Source organism: Falco cherrug, chromosome 4 (assembly GCF_023634085.1).
Source record: "Falco cherrug isolate bFalChe1 chromosome 4, bFalChe1.pri, whole genome shotgun sequence".
Lineage (NCBI taxonomy): Eukaryota > Metazoa > Chordata > Aves > Falconiformes > Falconidae > Falco > Falco cherrug.
The window spans coordinates 109,402,416-109,421,916 of record NC_073700.1 but is presented as its reverse complement, the minus strand read 5'-3'; the positions used below and the strand labels follow the sequence as shown (position 1 = coordinate 109,421,916).

Below are 19,501 nucleotides of genomic sequence, written 5' to 3'. Positions count from 1 at the left end.
AATGACTGTTCTGTGTATGAATATGTCTTAAACGGGATTGAACAAACTTATTTGAGGTATTCTGCACTTCAAATTATGTATTCATGAGAATATCGCATTTGCAAATGGTCAGCTTATAGTGAAACTATGTTTTAAGAAATTAGCTTTCTGAAATGTAAATGCATGCTGCAAAGTTGTAGTGTGTGTAAATATTTCAGCTGCCTGCTGCAAAAACTTGCACATCTGTAGTTTTCGTGACTGTAATTGGGTGACTGATGTTACTTAGGTGAACTTTTAGAGTTAGGCCTTAGTTTTGTAGAGTTTTGATCAGTTTAACAATGTTAGTTGAAGAGATTAACACAATTAAATTACTGCTGCTGTGATATCTTAGGTTTTTGGAATAAAGAGACTGTAGTGTTTTTGAAACAGTATTTCTATTGGCAATCGTAGTCACAAAAAAAGATCTAATTGAGCTTAGTTGGAATTGGTTTACTGTTTTACTTTACTGAATGCTTAAGATTTATTTTAGAAAGAAAAATTACAGCTTGAGTTTTCCATTCAGAACATTCAAGCCCTGTGTTACGAGCACACTTGGATTTTGCAGTGGCTGCAATGGTACTATGCCGTGTTCATCGTTTCTCCTCAGAGGTCCTTTAAACAGAGTATGATGTCAGCCAGGTGTTTTACATGATACAGTTGGAGCTGCTATGATGTCAATGGGATAAACAAAAAGCTCCTGCAGATAATTCATCCAGATCCCCTAAATTCTTTACAGGGTCTGAAGCATAATGGATCCCCTGACATTAAATTACATCCAGATAAGTCAAACCAGCTGAAAAATGCTGCTTTTTTTTTTTTTTTTTTTTTTTTTAATTACTTTGCATTTGGTGAATTTCTCTTTGGTTTCAGAGTTGCATAGCTTGTTTATAACCTTTAAATTCTTCTTCAATACAATGTATGCATTCTGTAAAAAGTAAAATAAAGATCGCAGATACTAGCCATTAATCGAAGGTGAATGCTTTAGGTGTGGAATGGCTTTTGAACAGTGGTTAGGGAGTTTTACATGTTATGAAAGGGGACGATGCCATACTGCAAGATGTCACAGCTAGAAACAGTCTTGGGTTGTATTTTTCAAGTATCTTATTCTGTTGGATCTGCCTTAGGTGTGTTTGAAAAACTTATTGTGTGTGTTGATTCACAGGAAGGGATATGTGTACCACTTTGCTTCCATTAACTGGACTGTACTCTGAGATGTTTTACGGGAGTTGCAAAAATCCATTAGAAGTAAGAAACAAGTAGGGAAAGCATGTTGTTCCTTGTTGAACATACATATTTTTGCCCTGGTTTTCTATTTTACAAAAATAAGAATCTAGAACCTTTTATGTCCATTCCATTTTCAAGTGAAAGATTATTAGTACTTTTGCAGCACAAGTTTAACAAAGAGATTTTAAATGTTTCAGGGAAGAGCACAGGCATGATCTTCGCATATCCCTTAGATAGAGGTCATGATAGTTTTATCAGGTTTGAATCAGTGTATTTATGATTAGGTGATACAAACCTGAAGCAACTGATCTGTAATTCAGAATTTCTTGATGTAAAAACTCTCTCCTGGCAGCTGCTTATAATGCACTGTAAACCAATCACATTATGTGCAACAGCAGTTCTTTGCAGGGGGAAGACAGTGCTTCCTGGGATTGCTATAAAATTATTTTTGAAATAATCAGTCTTAAATCTTTTGCCAATTTAGAATAGCAGTGAAGATTTTGGTGCCCTCATCTATCTTCTCATTTCGTATCTGAAGGTACATCAAAATTTTCAAAGTGGAGTTTCCATTCTTGGGGAAATAAATTCAGTTGACAATTACATTAAACTTGCTTTGTTTAATTTCACTGGTGAGACTCCTAGTAGTTACAGGAGTTTTTGTTTTGGTAGCTTTTTGTTTTGCAGCAGTGAGGCTGACTTAGGTAACTTCAGCTGCTTATTCTGACCCTTGTGGTGCAGTTTGCTTCCCCTCTCCACTCATAAGGCTGTTGCACCTCTGTGGGGGGGGCTGCGGGGAGCTGCATTTGTGACTGGATTAAAAGTACAATCCTGAGTAAAAATAACCTTAAAATTGTTGAGTGTTTTTAAACCAGTTCATTAAAATTGTTCATGCTCTTGCTGTGCCTTTCTTTCTGTTAAAAAAAGTAGAAGAAAAGGTGTAATATTTGTAGGTGTACCAGAGAAATTAAGTAAACAAAAATTACAGAAAGTAATTATCTTTCTTTGTAATAGAGGTTGTACATGCAGTTGATGTGTTTATTATATTATTCCCCTCTATATTTCTCCTGAAACACAGTCAACTTTTACCTGTAAAATAGTCTTAAGAGCACTCTTTTCAAATTTTACAGGCTTTGAAACTGCTGTAACCAGTGTATGGGACTAGGATTGCAGCATCTAAATTGAATTGCTAAGAATTCTGTAAAATAACAAGTCGTCTCAAAAAATTAATCCTTTTTTTTCTCCTTTCAAAACTGTAGACTCTAGTTGTATCTAAACAAGTTTATTAGGTGAGAATCTGTTAAGTATGGAACTCTTACATTTTAATACCATGTCCCTTTAGAATACCTAGCAAAGCACTATCAATTGTAATGCTGTTTGTGGAGTGAATTTTTTTCAGGCTATTAATTCCTTTTAATATATGTTACCTTTGGCAGGCTGTTTGAACTGTTTGTACAGTTTGTATATATAATGTATCAGATTAAATTCTTTTGAAGGCACTTGGGTTATAACAGTTACAGTTATACCAAAGTGGTGTTTAGAGAAAACACAGATATGCATTGAAATAGACTTTTTACTATACTAGGCTTTCAAAACAGGGTAAAGTAATTAGTCTCCACTGGACTAGGGAAGGACAAGCAGTTATAATGTGTGTTGTTGCTGCTGGTTATATGGCAAGTTTTACTTGGAATATTGACTTTAAAATATCCTGCCTTCAGTAGACCAAGTGCATATATTTTTGGTTGCAGGAAACTGATAGTTTCTCAAAAATAAAGACCTTATGAAAATTGTTGGTCATCTTCCTCAGTGCTGTTTTCAAAAAAGATGTTGCATTCATGATCCCTTGAAATTCTTTATTATATTAAGGTATATAATAAAGCCATTTAGAGTTTAACTAGTTGTAATATATTAGTCCTCTTCTCTTTTTTTTTATAGCATATATAACAAAGAAAAATCTATGTTATGTGCTGGTATACATCAGGTAAAGTTGCCACGCCTCACAATTCAGTGCCACCGCTGCCCCCCCCCCCCCCCCATTATAATGCTGAAACTTCTGTTTTAGTTACTTGTAAAAGTGGGGCTTAATTGCACTTGTGAAAAGTGTATTTTGACAATTAATGAGTAAAACCAGTCCTCAGAATATTTTATTGTACTTAAAGCATTGTTAGTTAGGTTGGAGTCTGGCCAGTAGTTGTTTTCCATAAACTCTGGTTGATGTGTTTCTCTTGATGTAACAGTACAGTCATCTTGTTTTAGGTCATTAAGCTTTGTTTAAAACTGAATAGATGAACTAGTGCTTTAATCTTCCAAATGTAGAGCAGAAAGACAACTTGTACCTTAGTGTCTGCGCAAACACTGTAAGTCATGCTGTACTCTGGCGTGTTAGTCAGTCTGTCTTGACCTTGTTTACAGTTTCATTCACACCACAGGCATGGTTGATATTAAGCTGAGCTTTATTGGATTTTGGTATCAGAAATAGTAGCATGTTATCTCAATATCTACTTTAGTGTTACTAATTTTTTTCTCAAGAAAACAGTGTTCTATTGAAGATAAATTTTTCTGGGTATTTGAGATAATCTGTTTTTAAGTGGCTGTTTTACTGTGGTGGTGGTTACATTTAGCTGTCCACTGCCTTACAACGGTATGGATGTTACTGTCATTAGATAATGAATGTCATACTTAAAAATGGCTTCCCATCTTGCATCTGTCAACTTTCTGACAAAGGAATCTGGTTTGAGTGTTGTCATCATCTTCTGTCTCAGCTTCCAATGTCCAAGACATAAGTCCCACAATTCTTTCATGAGCTTCCATGAGCCTTGTGAGAACCTTCCATATGTTCTAGCTAGAGACTGTAGCGTAGTAACTAGCTCTAAATCAAGGAGTTCTTCCGTACATCTTTTTCCTTTTGCCTGCAGTTGTCTTCACTGTGGCTTTCTTAGCTGGTCAAATGCAAACTCTCCTTTTCAAGTAAAAGAAAGTACAAAGGAAAATAGAAGTTCTTTGTTTTCTAGATAAGGGTGGTTTGCGGAAGGGAGATGGACAAAAGATATGAAATAAGCTTTGTTTATCCTGTATTGTTTGAAGTCTTTGGTAGTCTGTGTAGCTGAATGCTTGCACAAACCCAAACAATTCAGTGACTCCTTATTAATAACTGTGCATTTCAAGTTTAATATATTTTTATGTATTTTATATATACTTGAAATGGTCTTGTACGTTGTAAGGAAGAAATCTAATGACTGTAGTTTAGCATTAATTCAGATAGCATGTTGTAGTTCTTAAGATACGCATTCTTAAATTACATCTATTTGCAATCTTTTTAAAGACTAATATTCAAGCATCAGAAGGTCTTAAAACTGAAATTGATGATTTGAAGAAGAAGCATGATGAGGCTGCTTCAAAAGTTCTCCAACTTGAAGAAGATATCATGACTGTTACTCAAAAAGCCATTGCAAAGGAAACAGAGTTAGACAGGTATTTAGTGATATTGTTCCTTCTGTATTTTACTGTTTCTTTCCATAAGTGTTTTTTAAAACTAACAAATTTTAATGTATGCATTTGTTTCTGTATTAATAGTTCTTTATTATTTACTTGTCAATGTCTTAGTCTGAAGGACAAACTGAAGAAAGTGGTGCTTGAGAAGGAGCAACTTGAATGTGTGTTAAAGACAGAAAAGGATGAAAAAGAACTTTATAAGGTAACTTTATTCCCTGTATCTGTATATACACTGAAATGAAATGATTTGAAACAAAGGTAGTAACGTTTTATGGACTACTCTAATAAATTGAATTTGTTAAGGAAAAAAGGAAATGTGTAATTTCTGTGAACAGATTTTAAATACAGTTACAGATGTTCTCATATAAAAATGAATGAAGGAAATAACATCTGAATTCATCCCATGATATAAGAAGGTCTCTAAGGAGGAGAATGGATCACCAATTTGTTAAAATGCAGGCACAGTAACAAAAAGTAATAGGTGCTAGTGAGGAAGTTCTTTAGTTATACAGTGCATCACTCAGTAACCTGTTTTCTTAACACACTTTTTCCATAAGTAAATTACTTTTTACTCTTAAGTCCTCTCTCCAGACTGTGTTTTCTAGATCCCTATTCTTGAGTCTTGTGCATAACTCTTGATAAGCTTTAGTAGGATCTATATTGCATTGATTTTTTTTTTTTTTTTTTTTACTAGCATAGCTGATTTCTTTTGCTGGTATTGAGACACATCCATATTTGAAATAAAATATGGTGTAGTCATTCCCCATCCACCATCTGTCGTCCTGCTCCCCCCCCCCTCCCCAAGCAAAAGAAATTTTATATGCTAAAATAATAAAATCCTCAGGTTGTATGAAACAAAACAAAACCAAGTGTATTGAAAAGATTATTTCCGTTCATAGGAAAATGTTATTATGTGGCAATATTCAATATGCACCAGAAGACATAAGATCTCAAATCATCTTTCACAAGCGCGGAATCCCTTTGTAAATAAGCAACATGGATCTTCTAGTCTTTGAGTGGACAACACTTGACTGCAATAGTTATCCTTTATTGGGCAGAATGTGATAGACTCGGTGATACTTTAAAAACAGCTCTAGAGTTTTTAATTTGCTGTCTTTGGAAATTAATATTGCTGCTGTAGTCCTGTTTGCGTAGATGATTGCAAGTAGATAATTTTAGAAGTGCAATTTCTCTTTAGTTTTCTACAAGTAATTTCATCTTTGCTTGTCCGTAGTCCAGCATTTGTGAAGAGAGGAGTGAACTCTGAATAACTTAATTTCATGTAGACAGAAATCAGGGCCTTAACTTCTAGTTGTGAAGTGTAGCTGTTGTTAAACAATCCAGTTGGAAGAGTTCAGGCCAGAAAATTTGTCCTGGAGGGCAGTGATACTATCAACTGTTTAACTTATCTCTTTAGCTGTTCTAATCTGTCTCAGACATGAGTTAGAATTTAGTGAACACTTAAATGGACAGGTGAACAGTAGTTTTCGTAACGTGGAAGAGGAGTTTGACATTTTTCAGCATCATTACAGATACACTTGAAGAATACAGAAATAGAAAACACCAAACTAGTAAAAGAAATCCAGATGTTTAAGAATTTGGATGCAAACAAAGAAAACATGATATCGTATTATAAAGAGGAGGTTGGCAGATTACAGCTATTTGTAACTGAAAAAGAAAATAAGAAGAAAGCTTTTTTGCTCTCCTCATCAGACAAGGTAAGCATTACTAATATAATTGGCCTGGTTTAAAATAAACGTATCTAAGGTTGTATGTGTTTGACAAGAGAAAGGAGGAACTTGAAGATATCACCAGGGTGTAGGCTGAGAGGCAAGAGAATTACGATGTTCTCAGTAGATGCAGAAAATGAGTGAAAGAGTGAGTTCTATTTTAGTTTTACACACTCTGAGCTTGTTGAGGTCTCTCACGTGATGAACTGTGAGAACTGTGAGATGAACTATGTGTGATTGTGAGTTCAGTAAAAGTGGTGCATTCCTCCGAGTTGCTTTTAACTTCATGAAAAAGGAAAGAGATTAAGGAAAAGAGGAAAGTTAGTATTGTAGCTATATTGAGACTGCAGAGGTGATGGAGGAGAAAATAGATGTTGAAAGATGTGCTGAAGGACTTGTTAGGTAAATGTACTGTCAAGATACAATGAAGTAGAACCTGAGAAAGGATAAGATACTATGTAAGCGGACTAAATTGACTGAGAACTCAGCAGTAAGAGTGTCACTAGGACTTCTAAGTAAGGGGCGACTTTATGCGGTGTGGTAACACTGTGGTTAGCAAGCATGTGGTATAGTAGGAGGTTGAAATTGCTGAAGAACTGGTATCTATGCTGTCCATTGTTCAGGTGGGGTTACTTCAGACTAGTTATTATGTGGTGCTATGGTTAGATGTATTTGACTTCCATGACAAGGTTTTGGTAGTGGGGGAGGGGGTGCAGGGTTGGATTCTGTGAGAAGCTGCTAGAAGCTTCTTCTGTGTCCAATAAAGCCAATGCCAGCCGACTCCAAGATGGACTCGCTGCAGGCAAGGCTGAGCCCATCAGCGATGGTGGTGTGATAGCATATTTAAGAAGGTGGGGGGGAACCCACAAACCTGGGCAAGAGCAATTGCAGCTGGAGAGAGGAGTGAGAATGTGAGAGCAACAGCCCTGCAGGCACCAGGGTCAGTGAAGTAGGAGGAGGAGGAGGCGCTCCAGGCACTGGAGCAGATTCCCCTGCAGCCCGTGGTAAAGACCATGGTGAGGCAGGCTGTCCCCCTCGGCCCATGGAGGTCCACATTTGAACAGGTATCCACCTGCAGCCCATGGATGACCCATGCTGGAGCAGGTGGATGTGGCCAAAGGAGGCTGTGACCCGTGGGAAGCTGCGCTAGAGCAGCCTCCTGAGAGGACCCGTGGAGAGAGAGGAGCGAGTTTGCTGGCAGAACCTGAGACCCCACAGGGGACCCACACTGGAGCTGCCTTTTCCTGAAGGACTGCACCCTGTGGAAGGGACCTGTGCTGGAGCAGTTCATGAAGATTTGTAGCCTGTGGGAAGGACTCACGCTGAGAAGTCCATGGAGGACTGTTTCCCGTGGGAGGGACCCCATGCTAGAGCAGAGGAAGAGTGTGAGGAGCCCTCCCCCTGAGGGGGAAGGAGCAGCAGAGACAATGTGAGGTGAACTGACTGCAATCCCTATTCCCTGCTGTGAGGAGGGAGGGAAATTGAGCTTGAGAAGAAGGGAGGGGTGGGGGCAAGGTGTTTTTAAGACTTGGTTTTTGTTTCTCATTATCCTACTCTGATTTGATTGGTATTAAATTAATTTTTTCCCCAAGTCAGATCGCCCATGACAGTAATTGTGAACGATCTCTGCCTGTCCTTATCTCCACCAACAAGCTTTTCATTATATTTTCTCTCCCCTGTCTAGTTGAGGAGGGGGAGTAATAGAGTGGCTTTGGTGGGCACCTGGCATCCATCTAGGGTCATCCCACCATATTGGAATACCCATTAGGTGTTTGTTCCTGGTGTACATCTATCTTGCTGTTCTGTTTCATCCAAAAGGAATGCAGTTTCTGTGCCCTGAGACTGTTCTGTCCTGTGATCTACAGTGCGATAGGTAATAATGGAATTGACTGGGAGTTTGGCTTTCAGAAATACGCTCTAGATCCAAATTAGAGTTTAGACACAGCCTTTGAGGCCAGTGTGGGAAAGTCAGATTATGCAGGTAACTCTTACCTTGTGTAACTTGACAGTCTTCTCACAGAGAAAGTAATCTAGGTCTCGAAAGAATAGAAATTGTTATAGTAATGTCAGTTATAAATGTAAATTTTTAGTAGAAGATAGTGCTGTTGAGAATGGAAATAGCAACAAAATGAAAAGGACGTGCTATCTTGCTTGAAGTTACGGCTTACCTTGTTTTAGTCTTTTGACTGCTCTGCAGTTTTGTATCTGAATGTGTTAAGCTACTACTGTGTTTTACTTTGAAGTAAAAACAGGTAGTGGTGTGTGTGTGTGCCGGTACTGAAGCAAGCAAACAAAATTTATTAATCTTGAACTGCTTGTCATGTTTCTAGTGGAATCATTGATGGTTTTGTCTTAACTCTGAAACTGCAGATACTTATTAAAATAAGTAACTGATGCACCATGTGCTGTAAAAATAGCTAAGGGACAGGACTTTAGGGCATTTCTTAGTCCATCCATCTTCATAAATGTTTATAAAACATATAGTATTCCTTTGGACTTGCTATTACCAAGTGATTATTCAAAAACTAACAAATAACTGATTAGAGGTACCTGAATTTTCAAGGATATGAGATGATTATGCCTTCAGGAAGCACAGAGGTGCGAGTAGCTTATAGTAGCTTTGAAAAACACTTTTTTGGTGTGTGTGATCCTGGGCTTCCCTGAGGAATGAGAGGCCAGTAGTGCCACTTGGGCAGTTGGCTCTTGGGCTGCCCTGTGGAGTTGCAGCAGTGCTGAGAGTCTTAGTGCTGCATGCTACAGCTTGCTCTTCTTTAGTTTCTCATCTCAGTTCCTTCTAAAAAGCTTGTTGTGCAAGATCTTGGGAGATGGAGCTGTGAGAAAACCATCCCAAAGCTGCTTTATAGTGTCTTATGTCAACCATGACGTAACTATGGTTTTGAAATTGGATGTTGAGATGTGCATGTTGAGAGTTCAGTGACTGTAAGAACAAAAATGTTCTGGAAAACAGTTTAAAACTAAAGCTGAAAATACAACAAAAATCCAGCATAGATAAAATCGTATTTAAATTTTCCCTTTACGTCATCGTGAAATGCGTTTGCACGCCAGTGTTAGCAAAGGCAGCAAATGGGGGAAATGGTACTTGTGTACTAACTTGAATTAGTGGTTTTGCTAAAGTCACTAGAAAAATCATGGTTTTCCTTTCAAATGTTTCCAATCCCTATACCAGCATTTATTTAAGCTTTAGATTAAAAAATGATGGATTCTTTTCCCTTTCTTCTCTTTTTTAGGAGGATGCAAGTATTCTAAAAGAACAGCTTCGGAAAGCTGAAGATCAGATTCAGGCTAGCAAACAAGAAGCTGTCCTAATGTCAAAAGAGCTGAGTGATGCAGTAAATGTGCGAGATAAGACAATGGCAGATCTTCACAGTGCACGTCTGGAAAACGAAAACCTGAGAAAGCAGCTTGCTGATGCTGTAGCTGAACTTAAAAAAATCACAGCTCTGAAAAATGAACAGGTAAATTGTCAGTATTTAGTACTGAAGTTTGTCTGTATTTATAAAATCTGTCAGAGCTAGCTTTGCTAAAGTTTGGAAATAAAATATGTTTCTTGATAATTTTTGCTAATGATTATCAAATTATTTTTTGGCAGTCAAGATAGGACCTTAATTCCAGTGCATGTTAGCTCATGTGGAAGGTTGCTGAGAAAGGAGGTTTCTGCTACTACTTACAGCAACTACCCCCTCCCCCCAGTTATTTTCACTGAATAATACAGTATTTATCTGTATTATTTTGAATACTCTCCCTGTCATCATTCTTTTCTGTGAGCCATGGTAGCATTGAAAATTTATTTAGGTAGAAAGAGATCGATTGGTAGAATTTTTTTGTAAGGTTCTTTCTTCATTGATGGATTCTGTTGATTTTTAGAAGTCCTTCCAATATTTGTGGTCAAAGTTAGCTTGCTTCAGTATTTATAACTATAAAAATATTAATATAATGGAAACTGTGTTGCCTGTCTTAGTCTTAGATAAAAATCTAGTGAGGTAACATAAGTTTCATCATTCTGACTTACATGAGCTTTGTACCAGATCTTCCGTGACTGCAACTGTATTGGATTAATTCACTACTAGGATTATTGTAATCATTTAGAGGTTTGAAAAAAAATCCATTGAGCTGAACAGTAAATAAAATAGTGTAGCAAATATAAAGTGAATAGTACAACTCTCAAATGAACTATTTAAAATGCTCAAGAATTACATGTGTTTTCTAAGAGTTTCACTTACTTACAATGTATTTGAAATGCATCCTGAAAGAAGTAGCAGATAATCTGAATTACTTAAGTTACCAGAAAGCATCTGAATATGGCATATATCCAGTTGGTAAATGTAATTCCTTAGCATGTGTATTGATGTTACAGCTCAGCTGAACCACTTCCAGTAGAAACATAGTGAGTGTGATAGAGTACAGTTATGGTCTGTCCATTTTTGCCATGTGGCTCTACTTGTCTATAAGACAGCTAGCACACCTTCTGGAAGGTGTTTGGACTTCTGGTATACATTACTCAGCCCATAGAATAAGAAACCTCTTTACCTGACTCTGGTATTATACCAGTGCCTATTTACTGGATCAGTGTGTCCTGCTTGAATGAAGTTCAGCACAGATGTGGTGTCTTTCTGTGCTCTGCTACCGTATTCCTTTCCTTCCCACAAAGAAAATAGGAACTTCTTCTATACTTACACAGAGCATTATGCTTTCTTTAATTGAAAAAAGGCTTTTTGGGAAATCGTGTCATTTGAACAAAAGGGAGTACAGCTTCTAATTTTGTTTTTAAGGAAGCTTCAAACACAGTAGAGCAGGAACTGCGCAGAGAAGTTGAAGATCTGAAGCTTCGTCTGCAAATGGCTGCTGACCATTACAAGGAAAAATTCAAAGAATGTCAAAAACTTCAAAAACAAGTAAACAAGTTTACAGAACAGGCAGTAAGTAAAACTGGAAAAATTGCTTTTTATAACTTTTCAGTAACTATTTAATTTCCTTCTGCAAAACCCAGTGCTTTTTAAAAGGAGTAAAACATGCGGTAAGCAATGGCTCTTTAATTTACCATTTTCTTCTGTAAAGCCAAATTACTGCTATGATTCTTGTTTGATAGCTGTTGAAACCAAGCATAGGATTTATAGTAATTGGTGTGTGTAGAAAGCTAACAGAGTTTGGATGAACCTGTAAGTGTGCAGTTGATCAAGGAAGAATTTTGAAACTGAAGCAGGGAAAAATCCATACTTACCATTAAAAAAAACCCAGACACCCAAACCCAAAAGTAAGTAAATGGGAGAACTTGTAAGTGCATTTCAAAGTGGGGAAAAAATTTCTACAACACTGTATATAGTTGTATTCCATATGTGTTTGTATTCTTACCACTTTAAGCTTTGCTCCCTAAGTTAATGAGGCTTTTGCAATGATGATGTGAGTCTTATGCCACATAGTAACTGAACCTGTCAGTGAATTTCAAACAGTTTTGAGAGCAGAGTTCTTCAGAATTCTCTGGAAACCTAGTGGCTGAGTTGGAGAGGAGCTCAGTGGGGAAAAGGCATATGAGCAATGGCAAAGTGTACAAATGTGAATTCTTAAGAAAAACAGACAAGTATTTCTGCTACATGCAGAAAAAAATGGGGTAGTTACCCAGCTTTGATCCACAGGTTACTTCAAAGTTGTCTTCTCATCCAGAAGGTCAATGGTGAATGAGGTGTCATATCAGAATGCCTGTGGCTTTTCTTTAAAAGTCTTCCACTTCTTTGGCTATGTTGTACATCTGATAACGAACACCAGATTTCACTACTATGACACCAGAAGTCCAGCACTCATTAGTAATACAGACTCCCATTTTCTAATGGAATATTAGATTTAAGTTGATGGATTTAAACGTAACCAATTCTCTAGAAAATGAGATTTTTCTGATAATTTGCTTAGAAATTACTGTTTCTGGGGGAAAAGAACTTTATAAAGTAAGACTATAAAAATCGTAGTCTGGGGCAATTTCAGTGTTAGAGGAATTAAATGTGTTTGTGTATTTGTTATTACCTCCTGTTACAATGAGCAATTCTGTCTAGTCCAATTTTGGAGGTGATGATAGTGCAAGATATATGTTACTTTGTGCTTTTAGTTTTCATTTAATTAAATACCAAACCAAAATTTCTTTTCACAAAGAAAATTGCAGGGCATCAACAGAAAATGACAGATGCATCTAACATTGAGACAGCTACTGCCCTCCTTACAGACAAAAAGTTGTCTGCATCTCCAGGTATCAATAGCTTAAATTTTGTCTGCTTCTCTCAGCCCGAAAGTGTCGTCTCCGTGAAGTAGTCCCTAATAGTATTTATAGTACAAAGTAGGTGTATTTGTTCTATTGTAGTTAGAACAATGATTAGACGTGTGAAAATTCATCTAAAGATCCTGTGTCTTTTGATAAGTGGTAATGTTCATAAATAATTTCATGTATCTTTTCAAAGCAATTCAGTTGATATTTTTTTAATGTCAGTAGGACTAAACTCTTGAATTTCTGCTTGGTAGTTAACACAGAGCCAGTTTTGCGAAACTAATAAACAATTTCATCAAAAAAGAAAAAATCCTCCCCAAATTTGCAAATTGTATGTAAACAGCATGGTAATTCTGCAGTCATGTTATAATGACTATCCACGATAGCATCCTATTGTAAATTCGAATCCACTCAAAAGTTCTGATTATGTGATGGCAAGGTCAAATCTAGAGACTATTGTGATTTATAAGCACTAGTGGTTTATTAAAAAATATTTAATTGGGTTACGGTTTTGTAAGAACTTAATAGTTCATAAAAATTAATCTTTTAAACCATAAGCATATAATAGGTTAAAACTAAGGAAGAAACTCTTCACTATGAGGGTGGTGAGGCACTGGGACAGGTTGCCTGGGGGAGATGCGGGTGCCTCATCCCTGGCAGTGTTCAAGGCCAGGCTGGATGGGGCTTTGAGCAACCTGGTCTGGTGATAGATGTCCCTGCCCATGGCGGGGGGGCTGGAACTAGGTGATCTTTAAGGTCCCTTCCAACCCAAACCGTTCTGTGATCCAATTATTCAATTTAAATTGATAAATGCCAGCAGATGCTGACAATTTTGTTTGTGTTACTTTATAATTCACACATTCTTTTTGTTTATAGAGACTATAAGGATGTCTGTCTGTTGTTTGTTCCCCCCCCCCACGTTGACCTTTGTACTATGTATGTGTACATTTACGTTTATCTTCAGTGTGTGAGAGAACAGAATACAGACTTGTCAAGTGACTGCTGATCTTGCATATCGCTAGCCACATGATACTGATTGTCTCTGATAAACTATTTACTTGGATAACATGGAGCACTCTGTTCTTGATGCCCTGTCAAATTTGGCCTGTCATCTCTCTTGTACAAAATTCATGAAAGAAAAAAAACACACCAATATTACTGTTTTTCTTCAATGTCCACAGTTAGCCCTATTTCACCTGACATAGTTTCGGAATTCGTGGTAAAGGAGCAAGTACGTGAAATGAATAAAGAAATTGCTGAGAAAACAGAGAAGTATAAGAAATGCAAGCAAATGTTGGCAGTAAGTAAATGGCTGCTTCGGAAAGCTGAACAGAAAGTAGCTATAGGTGCTAAGTCTTAAAACCACAAAGCCTACCCAGCTGAGTTTCCTTGCTTGTTTTTGTGTGATACACTATGATTATGGTAGAAATCTCAACATTAGAAAACATGTTTTTATTAAGTCAGCTCTCAATTACCTGTGGTGTTAGTCTCCAGACAAGGACCCCTCAGGAGAACCAGTAAAACAAATGAACAAAACTACAACTACTTCTATGCTTAAGGTTTTGAATACTTTTTTTCACTATATTGTAAGTGTAGTTGCTTTTATAAATCAAATACAGCATGTTTGCTGTAAGCCAGCTGATACTTGGAACAAGTATAGCAGGGTTTAGCTGATAACCCTGTTCAAGTGTAACTCCTCCAAATCCCACCGTCCTGGGCTTTTACAGTGTTTTGATGTCCAAGTGGGTGTTGCCTACTGGCTTGGTCTCAGTCATGCGTGAAGGCATTTGTATGGGTCTCTGGACCAAAGTTGGCACTAGTGCTGTAGCCACGTTAGTAATGCCCTTCAAATATTAATACCTGATAGTACTAACTTGAATTTCTTTTAACCATCTTGTATGCATGCATGTATGTGTGATGATGGAGCGTTGCATCAGTGATGCCGTTGAAAAGTTGACTGTTGTAGAATTCTTTAAGAAATGCTTCCTGGGTGTTGTCTTGTTTCCGTTCATCTTGTTTCTCTTATTTATTACAATGAGATTATTCTATTTTAATGTGCTCTCCAGGGTGTAACAGCTGTCCTGTAATTCTGCTCATTACTCTGTGTATGGAGAGCCTGTGTTAGCTTCTGCTGGCTGTTTCTTCTATAACGATGCTTGAGGAAAGCTTTGCCTCTGACCTTCTGGATGAAAGATATTTAGGCTGTGAAAGTTGTACGGGGAAAGGTTTTGTACTGAAGTGAGACGCTTGGAAGGGTAATCATTATTATAGTGTAGTGTTAGGATACAAAGAAACTTGAAACTGTGAAGCTGAAGAGGACTGTCAGCTCACTGAAAACTCAGGCAAGAAAAAAAAAATGTTTTGAACATCACTTACGCAGTGGTCCTGTCCTCTTTAAAGTCTTGAGTCAGGCTTTATTTCTGGGTGAAGCCATTTGTAAATGGTCTTGTTCTAAAAGCATGGAGTTACACAGTGTCATTGTTGGGGGTGGGAGGGGAAATCTCTTAAAATTGCAAATACTTCATGCCATGGTATGAACTATTTTAGGATGAGAAGATGAAATGCAGCGTTTATGCTGATGAACTAGCTAAACTGGAGCTGAAGTGGAAGGAACAAGTGAAAATCAATGAGGGTATAAAATTACAGCTAGCAGCAATGGAAGATCAGTATAAAGTAAGTTACAGATTTTGTTTATGACAATGAATGGTAATCTATTCTTAACATAGTGCTCATTTCTAATAGTTCAAGTAATGAAGAGTTTTAATGGGGAAAAAAACACTAAATGTATCTTTGCTGTAAATAGAAATTCTGTTTTGCACTTGTAGAAACGACGCAGTCTTGTAATGCTTCTTTTAAAGTAAGACGGATCTGCTAAGTGTATTACCAAATGGCTGTCTTTTAATTTTGTGGATTTAGACGAACCTCTAAATGACATTAATCTTTTATTACAGGAAAAAAAGGGCTGGAGAGTTCTGATTTCCTGTTGCTTGCTCTAATACCAACAGGAATATTGATTGGCATGTTTGTCTAAAATCTTCATAGTGCATGCTGCATTACAGTGTAGCAATACGCAATGAGTTTTATCTGAATTAACTAGTGATACAAAAAATGAATGATAAATTGTTTTTAAAATCATCGTGAAAGAATTAATTTTAATTTGGAGGATCTTGACTTAGTAGGGTGATGTAACGTGATAGTAATACATCTGTTGAAGTGGCTTTTTGGATCAACAAGGACAAGATAAGAGCAACAAATTTTCATAAGGCCAGCTTTTATGCTTGTTCTTAGGCTAATGGTGGTAGTGTAGTTAGAATACTCTCTGTGGCCTGTTTTTTGCCCATTGTGATGAACAGGGATTAAGTTGAACTGTTGACTGTATCAGTTCTAGTATGAACCTCTTTCCGTTAGAAATTACAGCACTTTTTCTTTATAAAATACTGAACTATTCTACAGCTCGTTTCAGCACTCTGTAACCTGGTGCTTTTTTTGACACTTTTCAAAGCTCTAATTTCAATTTTACAAAATTGACTCTTTCCAATTTATTTAATTTTACTAATTAGAAGTGATCGGGTGCCATGCATAACTTAATTTAAAATAAGCTTGTTTTTAACTTCTCAACAGCAGGAGTAATAAATAATTGGTTCCAGAACTGAAAGCATTTTGACTGTAATGCAAAACTTGTTATCATTTAAGAGGGTGCAGGTGGTGGAGAAAAAGCGAGCTTTTCTTCCCGGTTGGTAGATTGCTCTCTGATCTGTGCAGAGTATTGAGCTTATATGCTAGAAAAAAAAAAAATAGAGAGGCAGTCTCCAAAGTAACCAGAGTCCAAATAATATAGCCCTTCGTAGAGAAAGATCATTTTGAAGTAGGGAGGAAGCCTGGAGGAATTGTGGAATGTGTCAGTTGCATCTCCTCCCAGTGCACTCAACAGAGACACAAGGTAGATGCTCATGAAAGAGATTTAGTGTATTTGAGGCAGAAGGAGGGTTTGGTTCTCTCTGTTTTGTGGTGGGACATAAAAGCTGGAGAGACATGAGTGAAATAAATCACTGAAATACCAATGGATTCCTTCAGAAATAATGAGGTGAGGCTTGCAGACCTTCAACTGTTTCTGGGCAGTGATGTCCCTCCTGCCATTTGTATCACTGATACTACTGCTCATTTTTAAACTAGGATGTTTTTAATTCCACAACCATTTTCTCAAAACTGGCAAGACAAGGCTGCTAATCTACTGTTCTTCTCCAGTAGATAAACTCAGGGAGAATTGTTGTTTGTTGCATGTAATTATAGTAGACAAAATTACTTTCATCTGAAAGGTAAACTGAATCACTGAATTTTGTTTTCACAATATAAAATTCAGGGAAATGGTTTTTGTTCACTAATACAGGAACCTTAAACTTTTCATATAGGTTCAACTGGCAGAAAAAGAAAGACGAATAAAGGAACTGGCATCACAGTTGGAACTCTTTACCAGTGAGAAGGTATTGTCAGGATTCCTGTTAAAACGTTGTAAATTAACACTTCGTGGCTCTTTGGTTTGAGGAATTGCAATATATTTTAAAGTGAGAATTTGTTTTCTCTTCGAACATACATTTAGGTAATTTGGATATTTGCCAAAATGAGTTAGCATTTTAAACTACAAGCTCTGTTAGTAATACTAATACATTTTTTAAAAATGTACACCATAGTACACCAGCTTGCCAAAACTGACTTGGCTTTTGAAAATATTGTCATTTATTCTTTTGTAATAATGTTCTAGAATATTTTATACATATAATCTAACAGATGTTTAGTGTCAAAAATTATTTTTTTGTTCCTGTCTAGAATGATACTCCATCCAGGATGTAAAGTAATAATTTGTGTTTGAAGATAAGGATTACTCTGTGTGAATTAATAATCTGAGATTGCAGCTAGCTGTACAGTTCACAGAACATAGGAATTCTTACCAGTTTTTGTTCTGTATTCCTTTCTCATCTCAGTAGCATCGCTGTTTTTCTGCAAGTTTTTCAGTGGACTTTCAGCCTCCTTCTTGCTTTACAGCTCTTACCTCTTAATGAAAGTTCAGCCCTGTTGTGTCTAGGGGCTGATACCAGCTTAGTGCATGTGCTACTTTGCCAAGTAGAAAAGATTATTATTCAGGTCATGCTGCAGCCTTTCTCTCCTCTAAGCGGTCATCAGTTAACAAAACTTGCAGGAATTTAATTTCTTGGAGACTCTCTCCCCCAGTGCTTCCAGGAGTTACGGGCTGACAGGCAGCACAATTAGTAAACCCTGTTCCCTTTGGAATCCTGGCATAAAGCATGCATGGTACATATCTAGCTTGATGGTTTTTTCTATCACTGGTTAGGATTACTTTTGCTTTTATCCAATGTTGTCCTATAACTAGAGATGTAGACATTTCAGCAGTATAATCTTCACGTTTTCCATGATGTGTGCATACAACCAAATCCTTTTGACATCTGCATTTCTCTTATTGACTGCTTGTAATAGTAAGAGCAGCTTGACATGTGACACTAGTGACTTCAGTAAACTACAACTAGAAAAATATCTTTATCAGAAAAGATAGATACATAAACAGTACTCTGACTTTTAGATACATGATAGAAAATGGACTGCTACTTTCAGGAGTTCACTGTCTAATCAAATTCATTACCATTACTTTAAACCAGACATTCTGAAATATTAATGCTAATGTTCTAAAGTTGGAAGTACCTCTAAAGATTTATATGGCAATTAATTAAAGCGAAGTTTTACTGAGAACTAAGAATAAAATGTCTTTGTTACATTCAGATAGTATTGCATGATATTGGGGAAAAGTTAGGGTTGTTCAGATTACTGAAAAGATCCAGTATGAACAGATACTTTGTAAAACCAGGACTTTGCATACTCTGAAGTTTAAGAAAATTTCAGATTAAGCTAGGTAAGTATTCTGTAAAATTCTGGATTCTCAAGTGTTGGTAGTTAAATGCTCCTTTATTTTTTAATCAAAGATGTATTTTTAAATAGATCTCTCATTTTTCTAATTCAAAAGAAAACAAAATAGGAGTTGAGTTTCAATGAATCTAGTTGAGCTGGGGGGAGTAATTTTTAACACCACACACAAGAAGGAGAGCAAATGTAATAATAATGTATGGAGCTTGTAAAAGCTTGGAACTTTGTCTACCAAATTTATAGATATTTACATTACAAAGAAGAATCAAAGTGCCTTCCTAGACTGGAACCATTATTTAAAAGGTTAAGCATGGTATAGTAAACAGTTTTTCAATTTATACTCCATTATCAGTGTTTGTTTATAAATGTCACTAAACACAGCATGCCAAAAATGTTCATTTGCTGTCTTTTCAAACCTATAAAATTACTTAGTTTCTATTTTATTTATGTACTTCTATAGCCTTTGATTCTTTCTTTAGATTTTTTTTTAATCGGTCTGTACCCTAGCTATCCAACTTCTGACTCAGGCTATTTTACAGCACCTTTTTACAGTCACTTTGATCTAGATTCTGTTTTAATCTTATATGATGCTAAAATTAAAGTATTAATACCGCTGCCTCTCATTCCAAACTGCTTCCATATTGCAGAAGAAATTGATTTTAAGAAGGAAAATCTTAATTTCACTGATAATTAATTGTTCCTGCTTTGTATTGAGTAAAGATGAATTATTTAGATTTTACATGCTCACTAAAACTTTAAAGATGTAATTCTAACCATTTAACCCCAACCATTTCAATCATATATGCAATTTAGTCTGTAAATCTAAAGTAATGCTAGCATA

The 19,501-nt window shown here is 36.6% G+C and overlaps 1 protein-coding gene across 7 annotated transcripts in view; it reads left to right on the top strand.

Annotated features, from left to right (window-relative positions):
• The window catches only part of TAX1BP1 (Tax1 binding protein 1), a 66,075-nt gene that overhangs the window by 31,172 nt on the left and 15,402 nt on the right, over positions 1-19,501 (top strand). For 4 of the 7 annotated variants that reach the window (XM_055707833.1, XM_055707835.1, XM_055707834.1 and 1 more), the window contains 9 exons: positions 4,562-4,710; positions 4,843-4,933; positions 6,264-6,449; positions 9,710-9,937; positions 11,252-11,398; positions 12,621-12,714; positions 13,911-14,029; positions 15,277-15,402; positions 17,139-17,210. In XM_055707833.1, coding sequence (XP_055563808.1) covers positions 4,562-4,710; positions 4,843-4,933; positions 6,264-6,449; positions 9,710-9,937; positions 11,252-11,398; positions 12,621-12,714; positions 13,911-14,029; positions 15,277-15,402; positions 17,139-17,210 — 1,212 coding nt within the window. The remainder of the gene's footprint in view (positions 1-4,561; positions 4,711-4,842; positions 4,934-6,263; positions 6,450-9,709; positions 9,938-11,251; positions 11,399-12,620; positions 12,715-13,910; positions 14,030-15,276; positions 15,403-17,138; positions 17,211-19,501) is intronic. The other 3 variants (XM_055707837.1, XM_055707838.1, XM_055707839.1) reach the window with 3 other exon arrangements.